The sequence below is a fragment of the Chaetura pelagica genome, unplaced genomic scaffold (assembly GCF_000747805.2).
Source record: "Chaetura pelagica isolate M959 unplaced genomic scaffold, ChaPel_1.0 scaffold71, whole genome shotgun sequence".
NCBI classification, from domain to species: domain Eukaryota; kingdom Metazoa; phylum Chordata; class Aves; order Apodiformes; family Apodidae; genus Chaetura; species Chaetura pelagica.
Window position 1 is genome coordinate 1,822,097 of NW_009952435.1, and position 14,512 is coordinate 1,836,608.

Sequence of the window (14,512 nt, forward strand, 5' to 3'; positions counted from 1 at the left end):
AGCCTTAAAAACAGAATGCAAAATCACTCTATTTGCCCTCCCAACTATGTCAGGAAACATAATAATAAGAAAAATAAAATCAATCAAACAAACCCAAACAACCCAACAAAAAAAAAAAAACAAACCAAAAAACCCCAAACCAGCAGGGCAATAGCCCCGTGAAAGTATTACACTTCAAAGCAAAAGAAGCCTATGTTGTCTTTAGTTAGCAGGATCATTTACAGCAGAAAACAGAAGGCTCGCTGGAAACTTTGCACAAATACCAACGTGCAAAATAGAAACTTCAGATAAGCTGTGGAAAGAGGGTGGGATTTCCAGAAAATAGGGAAGGACTTGTTACACCCTCCTTGTCAAATTTTGCAGGATCACCACAGCTTCTCTGGAGAAACAGTATCTGCAGAAGGGGAAAGCTAAGAGCTTTCCTTTTGGTTCTGCTTCTCCTAAATAAACTGCTTGCCTAATTTCCTTTGCAATTAGAGAAATATTCAACTCAAAACCCATCCTTTCCACATCTTACTGTGCTGTGTACTTCTGCTCCTAAGCTTCTGGCCAGTTCCATGATTCTGTATTATGAATACTGTAACTACACCAATACTTTGCTTTATCTCAAACCCTAGGTTGCACTAACGTTAAGTGAGGTAAAGTCATTGGGGCAGTAAGAAGAGGGTGCTGGTGCCCTTCAGCAGCTCTCAGAAGAGCTTCTCCAGAAGGCCTGCAGGAATGGAGGGCTGAGTCCCTTCGCTATTTGGGAAGTTACACAGCTCATCTTTCTCAGTGTTTTCTGAGGTCATCCTTGGAGCTTTTTCCCCAGAAAAGCAGAATAAATGCTTTCTCACAGGCAGGGTCTTGCTTCCTAAGCTGTCCCATCGTGACTGGCTCCTAACAACTTTCCCAGCCTATGCATCCCACCCAGCATCTTCAGCCTGGGACATGCTCTGCTCAAGCCCATCACATATTCAAGTGTCCGAGCTGCTGGGAGGGCATGGGCAGGAGGGGAGTAGGTAGTTCTCCAGCCCTGGCCCTTATCCATCAGACAACCACCTCAGGGACATTCATCTGACTCCAGCCTTAACCAGGCACCTTGAGACACCCCATTTCCACTTGAGGGATGTATTCAGCCCCACAGCACACCTTGGCATGTTGGCTAGCCTGTGCTTAGAAAGGAACACTTGGAAGAAACAAACATTCAGAGGTCTGGTGGCAGTGGAAAGGGGAAAGTAATTCACATAATGCAAAAAAAATATATTTAGAGGGTGGTAAAATACAAAAAATGATGTCTTCAGAAAATGGCACTTGGCTCATTCATGGCTTCTTTGAAAAGAAAACACTCAGAGGAACAAGGTAAATGTGAAAAAACACTGGCTTTTGCAGTCAGCTTTCTAACAAGTTTTATTGCAGTGATAAGAAAAAAAAAAAGGAAAAAGGAATAGTATACGTGCCATCTACAATCAGCAAAGTGGGCCTGGAAACAGCTGTCACAGAGATACATAACTCATAGAAGGGATTTATAGACTTTTCTAAGGTAGCCTCATATGAGTTTAAATTTAAGCTATGTATCAGGAAAAAAACAAAATACGGATTTGGATTGATTTATGGAAGTCTTGAAAAAGTATGTAACAAATTCTCAGACCCCACAGAGCACCTTAGACTGCTCTAGGAACACAACAAATCAAGCACATGTTCCAAGCGAGGCCCTCTGTCCATTCAACAGCAGGAGAGCCATGTTAGATGGCATCATCCCAGGTGCCAAGAGGACACTCCTCCAGTGGCCACCCCTAGCAACAGCAGCAGTCTGTTCAGACCCACAGGCCAGAAGAAAAGCAAGATGTCCTTGCCATTTCCTTTCTCTTCCCTCAGACAATTGGTCTTTAAGGCAAATGCTCCCTTCAAAAGAGGAAATTGCAGCAGCATCCAGCTTTCCCGCTGACCATCCATGCCACCACGCCGTGCTGTTGCCTTTCCAGGGATTTTCTGAGCTGTTCTACCAGGTTGAAGACCCAATCTGTAGTCCAGCAATCTGTTGGTTCAACACAAGGCCTGGCTGAAGCAGACTGCCTGACTCAAAGAGCGTACGCTTCCTGTTGTTGGCAGAAAGCGAGACTACACGCTGTTCCCCCTTTCTTCCTTTAAAAACAGTGCCAGGAATTGATGTAAATGGGCTGCAAAGCATCTGACCCACAAAGCAGGGAAGTGAGAAAGTGTAGGACTCAGGAAGATAGAGCAGTATTAGCCACCTATATCTAAACATATTGGGGTTTAAGTATGTTCAAAGACCTTGGATGGTCTTCACCTGAAATATGCTCAAGGAGCTGAAGTCCTGAGCAGCTCCAGAAAATTCTTTCTCTGAGAAATCACTCAGGTGGTTTCTTCAGTCAGTAAAACTATCTATGCCCACCAAGACAGGCGTGCCCCCAGCTGCCCAGACCACTAAGCCAAACATCACCCAGAAAGTTCACTAATTGTCCAGCACATAGGAGCTCTGTCTTCTGGGGCTTCTCTCAGGTGGGTCAGGAGAAGGTTCCTGCACCACTGGGGCAAGAATGGTGCCAGATGTTTGACCCTATTATGACAACACTAAGGATTTTTACTTGCAGGGTCACATGAAGAGAGCAACAAATGCCATTTGCTATCAGCAAGAACTCAAATTAAGACTGTTGAATTAATTGGACTCAGCTCCTGTTACCTACCTGTTCTGAACTACACTTCAATGCAATTTCAGTATCGTCAGGCTGGGAAACTGCTCATATTCATTCATTTACTCTGTGATTTAAGTTCCTGAGATTGAGGATCAGTTTCAACACAAATGCACTGTAGCAGATTTTTCACCTGTTTCCTAACCCCAGGGCAATATTACAACCTGAGACACAAGATTAAATTTATTTTTTAAAATAAATAGGGAGTTCTAAAGATGTCAGCTTGGTTTTCACAGCTCCCTCCAAAAAATCCTAAAAATCGGAGTCCACTCCATGAATAATCCTTAATAAATAAAGCAATAATCCTTAAGAAATGCCAGTAAGAAGTCATTAATGGGGGATGACTTTAAGGGACAAAACAAGGAAACAACTTTGACTACCCCTGGGCCTTTCCTTAAGAAATGCGTGAACTTCTTTGGGAAAAGATCTCCATCTGGTGGCAGGCTGTAAAAAAGATCAACACCAAGGAAGTGTTACTTTGAAAAGATTGCTGTTACCAGGAATGGTGTGGATTTGTTGTGGATATTTTTTTGTCCATAAATTTCTAAACTTTCTATAGGATAGACTGAGCAAGGCAGCTTGCTAAGTTTGTCCTAAACACATGGCTAGCAAAAGCATTTGAGCTTCTCTGCCTCACGTTTCCCATCACACAACTTTTCCAGCTGACAGAACTGTGGGAAAGACATCCCCAGCCTGAGAATGATGAGAAGCAGCAGAATCATGGCCATCTGCATCTGCAAGCAGGTGTGTCCAGGATATTAGGACTCACCTACAGACAGTGGCTATAACCCTCTGTAGCAATACAAATAAGGCAGAACTCCTTTCCCACTGCTGTAAGGACAAAATGGCTCTAAAAAGATACACATTTTGATGGGGTCTATGTTACACAGATGAAAGGTAACTTTTCCTGGTATAAATTACTCCTGTTCTGACTAGAGGAGGGGGGTTTTCTGTCATAAATATTCGGGGAGTTGTTCTGCCATAAGTATTTTTAAAAGCACATAAGTAGTAGTTACCAGGAATTAGTCCATAGCATGCTCAAGTTTGTCTCTTCTGACAAGGACAGATTTACAGACAGGGCATTAGCATATCTTTTTAGCAGACGACAGTAAAAAGTTCCTAAAATTTTCATCTTGAGTTCTCTTGCGTTTCTGTGGTGCAAAACTTCTGGTTTTGGAATGACCTTTGATGTCACAATGTTTAAATTATCCCAGTTCATTTTTTTTCAGTCAGCTGTAACACTCACCATGATACAGCAGTGAGGCACCACAACTAGCAGGGTGGAACCATTGGCATTTATCATTAAAATCACTGGGAAAAAAAATCACAAAGGATGTTCAAAAAATAAGACTAAACACAGAACCTGGGAAGCAGTTTGTTATTACCTCCTCCCTTGTCACTGTAAACATGTTTTCTGCCTCTTCCTTCACTCTTGTTGTAGCTCTACCAGCCCAGAGTTTCCGTGACCTCCTTGAAAGTGGAATTTATATCTTTTTTCTAATTTTATGTTATGGCATCCTTGGAGTCTCTGGAACCACAATAGCTTGCAGAAACCAGCTTCCAGAGTTCATGTCCTCTCTGGAAAACACCTCTCCATAATTTATGAAAATTGGGGAGTCTTTATTATTTTACTTACATGGCTTATCCTTCACGGTAGAAGATGTATTTCCATTATGTAGTGTAAATATTTAGAATGCAAGAAATACAACATATCAAGAACATTTGAAGTCCCTATGTCCATACCTCACACCTCTATTTTTCTTTTCTTTTCATATTTTCAATTAAAAAAAAAATCCATAGGCGAAACAATAATAAAGGTTAAACTTTTCTTTCTTCAGAATATTGAACTAAATATATGAGCACAAGCTATTTCATGACAACTCTTGTAATAGCTTTTATTGGTTACATCAGATCTGTAAGAATAAGCATCACCAGTTCTAATTGGCATAAAATTAAAATTTTTCTTTGGAAAAGAGAAAATAGACATATCTTAATCACTGCTGAATAATATTTCTAACTGGTGACACCTATTATTCTGTGTAACAGGTTTAGGTGGAAGGACGATCCCAACTGACAGGCATCCTTTCCCCTGGCTGTAGGTAAAGTTTTACTAAAAGAGTATTATTATTATCAGTTAATCAGAAAATCATAGAATCAGAGTCAGAAAATCATAGAAGCATCTCTAAATTTAAAAGAAGAAGCCTAGGAAATTTTACACAGAATTGTCATGGTTGGAAAGGACCTCTGGGATCATCCAGTCCAACCATCAACACAAAAAAAACCCAACACACAAACAACAAACAACCCACCACCCACCCACAAAAAAACCCAAACAAGCAACACAAAAAACCCCACCACCTCAGCCACCAGAGCATGCCCTGAAGTACTACATCTACATGTTTCTTGAAGACCTCCAGGGATGGTGACTCAACCACCTCCCTGGGCAGCCTGTTCCAGTGCCTGACCACTCTTTCAGTATAGAAATTCTTCCTAATATCCCATCTAAACCTCCCATGCTGCAACTTCAGGCCATTTCCTCTGGTCCTGTCATTATTTACTTGGGAGAAGAGGCCAATCCCTACCCCCCTGCAACCTCCTTTCAGGTACTTGTAGAGAGCAATGGGGTCTCCCCTCAGCCTCCTCTTCTCCAAACTAAACATCCCCAGTTCCCTCAGCCGCTCCTCATATGACTTGCTCTCCAACTCCTTCACCAGCTTGATGGCTCTCCTCTGGACACCCTCCAGCACCTCAATGTCCTTCCTGTAGTGAGGGGCCCAGAACTGCACACAGTGCTTGAGATGCAGCCTCACCAGTGCCGAGTACAAGGGCATGATCACCTCACTATTCCTGCTTGCCACACTATTCCTGATGCAGGCCAGGATGCTGTTGGCCTTCTTGGCCACCTGGGCACACTGCTGGCTCATATTCAGCTGGTTGTTGACTAACACCCCCAGGTCCTTTTCTGCTGGGCAGCTTTCCAGCCACTCTTTCTCTGGAGTTGTTGTGACAGAAATGCAGGACCTGGCACTTGGCCTTATTGAACCTCATACAATTGGCTTTGGCCCATCGATACAGCCTGTCCAGGTCCCTCTGCGGAGCCCTCCTGCCCTCAAGCAGATCAACACTCTCACCCAACATGGTGCCATACTCAAACTTACACAGGGTATACTTGATCCCCTCATCCAGATCATTGATAAAGATGTTGAACAAGACTGGCCTCAAAACTGAACCACTGGTGACCAACTAGATTTTACTCCATTTACCATGACTCTCATTTCATCTTTCATTACATTTTAACACACAGCACAGAATTAAAAACCTGTACAAACTGGGGAGGAATTTCCACAAGACACTGCCTAGAATTTTGTGATTTACTTCTGAAAACAAAACAAAAGCCAGTACTGTTTTTTCTTGACTGCAAATACATGAAGATGGCCTTTCAAAGCAATGCATTAGCAGACCTATCATTTAGTTTCATGAGCCCACCATTTCGTTTCATGAACCCAAGTGTTTCCACTTCACAAAGCCCAGCGAGAATTTCAGATTGTAGTATTCCAGTCCAAAAGTTGGCAAACTAATCTGAAATTGGAGTTTTCTATCGGCAGAATTCAAGGAAAGTCTCAGTTCCTGGGAACTTTTCTCACATAGCTTTGGTGAAAAGCCTCACAACTGCCTGAATGCATTTCTAGCTTGGATGTTTCATTATGGTGCACACACCAGTAGCCAAAGGTGACATGTTCAGAAGTATGACAGAGCACAATGTGCCACCCTATCCATGAAGCCTACAAGCTAACTCAACTTAAACAGAGGAGCACTCAGAGTGTTGAGAGACCATCTAAGCTGCACACACCCAAGTCAGGATGAACTACATGGTTGTGACGCTACAACAGAATCGACAACAGCAGCAGCCCTGCCCCTACTTGAGCTTGCACAGCTGCAGGTTCCTCTTTTTTTTTTTTTTTTTTTTTTTTTTTTTTTTTTTTTTTTTTTTTTTTTTTTTTTTTTTTTTCCAGGTGGGGTCTTAAAACAGTGGAGTAGAGGGATAGAATCACCTCTCTTGACCTGCTGGCCGTGCTTCTTATGATGCAGCCCAGGACGTGACTTGTAGCTGTGTCAATGTTTTCATTAGTGATTTAAGTGATGGAAGAAAGAGGCTCCACTGCATAATGCTGCTGCTGAAACCAGCTGGGAAAAATGGGAAAACACAGTAAAATCAAAAACTCATGAATCTGAAGACAAACATTGTTTGAGCACCTGCAGCTCAAATCATCTTCAAGCCTTATTAAGTGCTCACCAAAACCAATTCCTCACTTCCATAAAAACTACAATGTCAATAAGAGAAGTGAGAGTTTTGTTTGTTTGGTGGGTTTTTTTCCAAAGAAATGTTGGCTTGGGAGTAGTTCCACAATTTCTATGAGAAAAACACACCAATGCTCTCAGAGACCAGTCTGCTTTTCATCCACTTGCTGTCAGCAGATGATGATCATAGCTGCTTGATCAGCTTTTTACATCCTTGTGTTGGCACAGTTTTCTATAAATGAAAACCCATCTGGGGATTTCATACTGCTCTGAGACAACTTAGCTAATTTAAATACAAGACGCACCAAGAAAATTAAGTCTGAATTGTCTTGCTTGCTAATAAGACCTCACCTTTCCAGGACTGCAATTGTTTACCTTTATTTAAGAGAAACTAGCAACTTGTGCATCAAATATTGCTGAACCACAAAGCCAGGGATGAGTCCTGCATTTCTTCTTATGAAGTTCAGCCAGCCAAAAAGAATAAATAATAAAGCACATAGGTTTTTACATACACTAAATAGATTCATTAAAGTGGATTTATCTGCACCATTTCCCTTAAATTACAGTCATGCCCCACTTCCATGAAAGTTTCTGTATTTTGTGAAATCATGTTACTGGGGATCTAATCTCATTTGGTGGCACAGGTATAGCAGGTTGTGACATACATCTTGGACTAATACTGGAAGTCCTGCTGACTTGCGAGTCCTGCAGCAAAGCCCAAATATTGCTAGATGACTGAAGAGGGAGTCGTATTATCTGCATTCCAACTAAAAAAGAGAAAGAAACTCCACCTAATGTTCCCATTCAGTATTCTTATGTATTTTCTATAACAAAAGCATGCTCATCTAACTCAAGAGAGTGCTAACTAATGTGAGGAGGAAGAATATTCATGCCTGGTGCTGTGGGTCTTTCACCTTGTTCTCAAGTTCCACTTTCCAGAGGGGAAACACAGCAGCACAGCATTTTTCTCACCGTCCTTGCTGTCTTAGGAGGCATTTTATTTTCTGTCACTCTGTGCATTCTCACTGCTCCTGTCAGCAGAGCCATTTCCATTAACATATGAATATTCAGATACATAGATGAGCACAGTATGCTCACATAGCTTACCAGAATAACTCCCAGCATAAGTAAGGCAATTATTTAATCATACATAAGGGTTTTATTACCCTTGAGCAGCCCTTAGGTTTTACTACATAATTAAAACTCTCTGGGGTTTTCATTCACTTGCTTGAGAAAAGATTTTAAAGAGAATTTTTCATTTTTCATTAGGGTTGGAGAGATGTTTGGAGAAAGCAAACCCGCTGAACTTATATGAGAAGATTTAGTCTCATAATCTTTACTCAACTGGCGCAAAAGTCAATTTGGATCCTATCACACATTCTTACAAAATAATCTAATTATTCTAGTTTCACTATTTCAAAAATAAACATACATTTGCATGTCTGAATGACTACATCTCTCCAAAACAATTTTGAATATATACCAGACTTTAATAAAAACATAAGCTAAGAACAGAACTTACTTTTTTAATGTTTAAATCAAGATGAGCTCCAAGGAATGCCAAATCTTCCTAACTACCCTGAATGCAAGGTTCACCGTGGTCTCACAGCCCCTGTAGTTCCCAAATGACTTTAAAAAAATGCTACCTAAACAGTGTTAACCCATTTTTAGAAAAATCTACATATGACTAGCTTTTAAGCTCTGCATTTCTCCCCAACAGGAGAAGAAATGCTCTAGAGAAACTGAAAGCAAAGCATGGACACCACTGCAGCCACCTCTGCCACTTTAACAAAACGAATCCAAAAAAAAAGCTTTTATTTTCCATTTGGGGCAGCTGTGTCCAGCCAGTCAGCAAGGACAGGTTATGTGAACAAAAGGATTAGCACTTATTTCAGACCATAAGTAAGAACACCAGGAACAAGCCAGCTAGGAATTCTACCATTGCTACCTGAAGATTTTTTAATGAGGAACCCGGGTGATGTTGGGACACGGGATTTCTCCCTCCTGGCCACGAGAGCAGTTGGGTGCACTCTCAGTCTGAGGCTTCTCCCATCTTAGTTTGATGGATGCAGCTGATCCATCTTGTCCCTCATCTCCAGCTGTACAGGACTGAAGGTCACCAGCAAGACAAGCAGGGCCCCTCTCCAGCTTTGCAAGGACATCACATCCACAGAGCCTTTAAAGATTGCCACAGCATTTAAGTTCATCTAAAATCTATGTCCCTGGCTTAAATCTGGGCTCTTCCCAGGTGCTGGTTTCACCCTACTTGCTAGCTAGTCCAGCATGAAGATCACTGGCAAGTTTTGTTAGTGAAGTTTGTGCACATAGCAGGATCCCTACAGGACCTGGCTCCAAGCACACCGGCTGGCCCTCAGATCCTACAGACAGTGACCCACAGCCTCTTCTCCAGTTGCAGGTACGTGGGCAACAGACACAGATGCCGCACAGAGAACAAAGTCAAGCCGTAAATCATCAGAAAAAGGATTTAAGAAGCTGGGATATACCACAGCAATGTGGCACAGGGCTGTCAGACAAGATCGCTGCTTACATGAATTGTCCCCTTTTCCCCACTTTTCTAATCTTCTCCACCTTGACTCTTTCCTTCCTCTGCTCCTGTCTCGTCTCAAACAATGTGCCCCTAACCACTTTTGCCCATCAGTCCAAGTTTTGCCACATCCCTGTCCAAAACTGGTATTTCTGCTAACATGACCTGGGTCCCCTCAGCCTAGCATGGCATGGCATTACTGATAGAGCAGTGGGCCTTGCAAGAGTTCACCCCCAGTGCTCTCTTCAATTATATGTGATGTTTGACCATCCTGCCCTTAAATAATAGTGAAATTCCTTCATCTCTCATAGCAGCCATCTCTGTTTTTTCTCAGCTTCCCACTCTGTTGCTTGTGTTCAGCAGTTTCTCATGGAGTGACAAGCAGTTTCTCATGGCCTTTCCAGTTGTCAAAATCTCAGATCAGGGCCTAGGCCTCTGCCTGCATAATATAAGGGAATTTATTTCAAAGACAGAAACAAAAAGAAGTGCAGACACTCTAAATTATCATGTGTTTAATATGCAAGAGTGCTAAAGAAAACTTTCTACAAAACAGTTAGGATGCAATTATCTACCACAACCAAATGTCTGGTTCCAGGTTTCATAGAGCTCTAGGTCCTTCGAGGAGACGCTGGGCCGCACAGTTCTGAAGGCACTCTCAAAGTCCACAAAAGCAATAGGCCGTACCTGGTCTGGCAAGATGGTTGCAATGTCCATGGACTGAAGACTGCGGATGGGGCCCAGAGAAGCTTCTCGACAGAGCTGTGTCATGTCTGCCCCAGAAAATCCATTTGATTTCTTAACTATAAGCGCAATTTCCTCTTCATTTAGAGAGCAGTGTTCCTTTGACATTAGACGGGTAACAATCTGCTTCCTAGCTGAGGCTTCTGGAAGAGGAATGTACAGTCTCTTCACTAGTCTCCTCCGGGCAGCTTCATCGATTTCTTGGGGTCGATTTGTTGCGCCAACCACTAGAATACGATCTTCAGTGGAGGTTGCTGCCCCATCTAACTGGACCAGAAATTCAGTTTTTATTCTTCTTGATGACTCATGCTCCCCCTCTCCACGCTGAGACAACAGAGAATCAATTTCATCAATGAAAATCACTGCTGGCTGCTGACATCGCGCCACGGCGAACAGCGCCCGGACCATCTTTTCCCCCTCACCCACCCACTTGGAAGTCAGAGAAGAGGCACTGATGCTAAAAAAAGTGGCTCCAGACTGGCATGCGATGCACTTGCCTATAAGAGTCTTGCCAGTCCCAGGGGGACCAAAGAGAAGGATGCCTTTAGGAGGACCACGTAACCCAGTGAAGATGTCTGGCCGCAGCATAGGCCAGACTACTATTTCTTTTATGGTAGCTTTAGCAAATTCGACTCCAGCAATGTCATCCCAGTTGACAGGGGGCCCGTGGTCCATGATCTCGTGCATTATGAGTTCAACCATTTTTGGTTCTATGTTTTTCAGTCGTTCATCTACAGGAAGCAAAGGATCTGTTGGTCCTCTTGCATGAGGCTTACACTCTGCTCCTCCATTTTCATTTCCATCTTGTTTTGGAACTGGAGGAACAAACTTGCCAAACGGACCCCGAGATCTGCCTGCACCCAATGATTTTTTCACACCTCCATATGAAAAGGCTGGTGCACGCTGGGGTAGGTTTTGAGATTTCTTCTTCTGATCCACCCACAGCTGTTCTTTTGCAGTTCTAAAGCTAGGAATACTGCTCTCTTCACTTCTGTTTCTATTCCCTGAAAAACTATCAGTTTCTGTAATAATGGAAGCTTGGCATGGAGCAAGGCCAGGAATCACTGCGCTGCCTTCATCAGCCAGACCATAAAATGCTTTTCTTTTTCCAGAATTTGCAGACCAGGCGGGTACAGCTGACTGATTGGAAAGAGACAGATTTTGTCCATCATGACAGTTGCTCAGCATTTTCAGAGAACTGCTACTTGTCGCTTCTTTGCTTCCAAATAATGGAGTTGCCTGAAAACCTGTATGAACCTGCTCACTTAAGGAGGCTGAAGACGCAGGAAGTGTATCCAAAGTTTTGGTCACAGGAGGCACACTGCTCTGAAGAGACTTTGAAGATGAGGGATGCTGAAGGAGATCTGGTGCCCGACTTGCACATTTTGCTGAGCCAGCACATAGCTCGGTCCCTCTAGCATTGCAGAAGACACTGAGTTTAGGAAGACCTGGAGCAGCAGAAGCAGTGACCTCTTTATCAGCTGGTACACAGGCATCTGCTAGTGCCATCTGAGAGCTCTGGAAATTTTTGCCAGCCTGCATCCTCCCTTGCACACACTTCAATTCAAATACATTATCTGTAGTCAAGGCAGATTGCCACTTGTCACTGTCATTTTGCTGACACTTTGCCAAAGTCAAAATGTTTTCGGCATAGTTATTCAAGCCAGTCTCCATGTTGTCAGAGTCAATAATTGCAGAGTATTTCTCTGCATATTTTTTAAACAGGCTGTCAGCACAGACCTGGGAGATCTCGGAGTTTGCCCATGCATACTCAATACGCAGGATTTTGGCACGGTATTCATCTGCCTTCTGTCCAGGTGTGCAGGTGCCAGAGGTAATAGCAAAGTAACTTTTCTGCCAGTCACTCAGGTGCACGGTGCTGTGGCTGGGGGTTTCCATCACTGACACTGAAACATACATCAAAATACCTGCTGTTATAAAATGCATTTCACAGCTACTTGCTTTGGCTGCTTTTCCCCTAAATACATACACATTAAAACATACATTATTTTAACTGAGAGAAATAGCACAGTAGATCTTTAAGCTACTTAGCCTGTCTGGACACAACACTATTCTTAAAAAAGCAACCACCTTTGTGGCATAAAGCCATTTAGAATGAGGTTCTCTTTTCCTCCTTGTCCAAAGAAATAAGAAAAAAAGAAAAAAAAAAAAAAAGTTCACTTCTAACCAGAGGTCTCCTGGGGAGGTAAATAGACTGCAAAGAATGGTAACAGATGGCCAAACAAAAATTGGCCTTGTTAAATGAAATCACCAGTGCTTTCACTCTTATTTGACAGAATATGGCACAGTGCAGAGGCAGGCAGATTATACATAATTGTCAGAAGAATAAAATTTATTACAGTCATAGTAATAAAAATAAAATAACGAAGCCAATAAATAAAAGTATATGTAAATTCTCTGAGGGGAGGTAAAAGTGGAATGGATAAGCCTGAATGTAGTAGACTTTCAGATGAAGAAAATATTTAGATTCATAGTAAATGTTCAAAACTACTTGTGCCACTTAGAATATACTAAAATGTCCCCATTTTAGTTTTGAGAAACAAAGCTCTTGTGTGTTTAAAGCAATGTTTGCTTATCAGTTTTAGAAAGCATAATTTAAATTCCTTCAGCATTTTTTTTTTTTACTTAAAGAAATAGTAAAGGTTACATTTGGCTAGGAAGGAGCATTTTGTTTGCCTTGAAAAGATATGCTTGCTTATGATGTATTTTCAAGTAAGTCTTTCTCTGCAATGTATCTCATGCAGAGGTATTTCTGGCAACATCAAGAATTCCTGATTTCAGAAGAGACAGAGGCACAAGCAGGACTATGAGAAACCTCCTACTGCATCAACAGGGTTTGCAGAAAGCTCCTAACACGGTAATTCTGACCTTCTCATCTGTCCATACGGGACATACATCTAGTATGACATGACTGAAATATATAAAATTATAATTTATCTTTTTTTTTAACTTCAATACGCACTGGGATGTTTCAGTCAGACTAATTAAATAAAACACCATTGAAGTGGAGGTTCATATATTCCACACCCCTCCCAACAGAGTATAAATAAACTTGCAGTCTCCTGAATCAGCTACAGACTGTGTGAGCACCGATGAAGGGGCAGGTGTAATGTACATGAAAGACTAGAGAGAAAGAGCTGAAGGCATCTGGGGTGTGTGCGTGGGTCCTCTCTATTTTGCCTCAAGAAGTGCTGCATCAGTGTAAGACAACAGAGAGCACTGTATGATTATGGCAAGGAGTGGTTTCACACATTAATAAAACAGTAAGGAGATACATTATTTTGGTTTGGATTTTGTTGGACTTAAGCCCAACTTTGTGGAGTTGTTTAGAGAAGTCAGTGTATCTTTTACGTGCAAATTCAGTGCCTTCACATGGAAAGCCAACTTAAATAAACCAACATAAAAATAAGGCTTCCTCTGAAAAATTACTGTTAACTTTCACACTGTGAGAAGTCCAACTTGCACCTTGCAAAAGAGGTGTAAATTCCCACCATAATCCATCTGTGGCCAAGCAACAGGTGAACAGGAGATGGAAACCTGCAGCCTTTTATTTCTTTTCTCGAAATAACTACTAAAACAACAAACTAACTGCCACTGTGCACGTGACCTTTCTTTGTAACCACTGAATCAAAAAGCATCTTATGAAACATAAAAGCCAAGCTCAGAAAAAAGTTCAGTAGCAGGCATTGGCTGCAATGAAATATTTCCATAGATTTACATCGTTCAGAATATAAAAACTCAGGTTCACCACCACTTTCTTAAAGATTTAGTAATCACCTTCACAGCACTGAAAGAAAGTTGTTCAGTTATCCCTACTTCTCCAAAGGAAAGGCACAAACACACTCATGGATACAGTCGGTCCCGCCTCAACAGCCGTAACTGCTGCCAGACGTTGTGGGCATCGCACTTTCTTTCATCCAAGTGTGTAAAGCGGAGGGTTTATCCCAGCGCTGCCCACAGCGAATTTCTGGCACCCGAGGGCGCAGCCCCAGCACAGCGCGTGTCAGCAGCTCCCGAGGAGCCACGCGCGGGATGCGGCCACGTCCCCGCACAAGCACCCACTGCCGCTCCAGCCCCGGGGAAGCCCGGCCCGCCCGGCAGGGGGGCTCACCAGCCCAGGGAGGCTCAGCCCCCTCCCCGCAGCGGCGCGGGCACAGCCCGAGCCCGCCCGGCCGGGTAGGCCTCCCCGCTCCCGCAGGCCCAGGCGGGTCCG

General features: G+C 42.8%; 1 protein-coding gene across 1 annotated transcript; it reads right to left on the minus strand.

The window, feature by feature from the left end:
* Positions 1 to 9,996: 9,996 nt before the first annotated feature.
* Positions 9,997 to 12,180, minus strand: FIGNL1 (fidgetin-like 1). The gene has a single exon (XM_010008343.1). It carries the CDS (start codon positions 12,175 to 12,177, stop codon positions 10,102 to 10,104), a length of 2,076 nt encoding a protein of 691 aa, XP_010006645.1. The 5' UTR covers positions 12,178 to 12,180; the 3' UTR covers positions 9,997 to 10,101.
* Between the last annotated feature and the right edge of the window lie 2,332 nt (positions 12,181 to 14,512).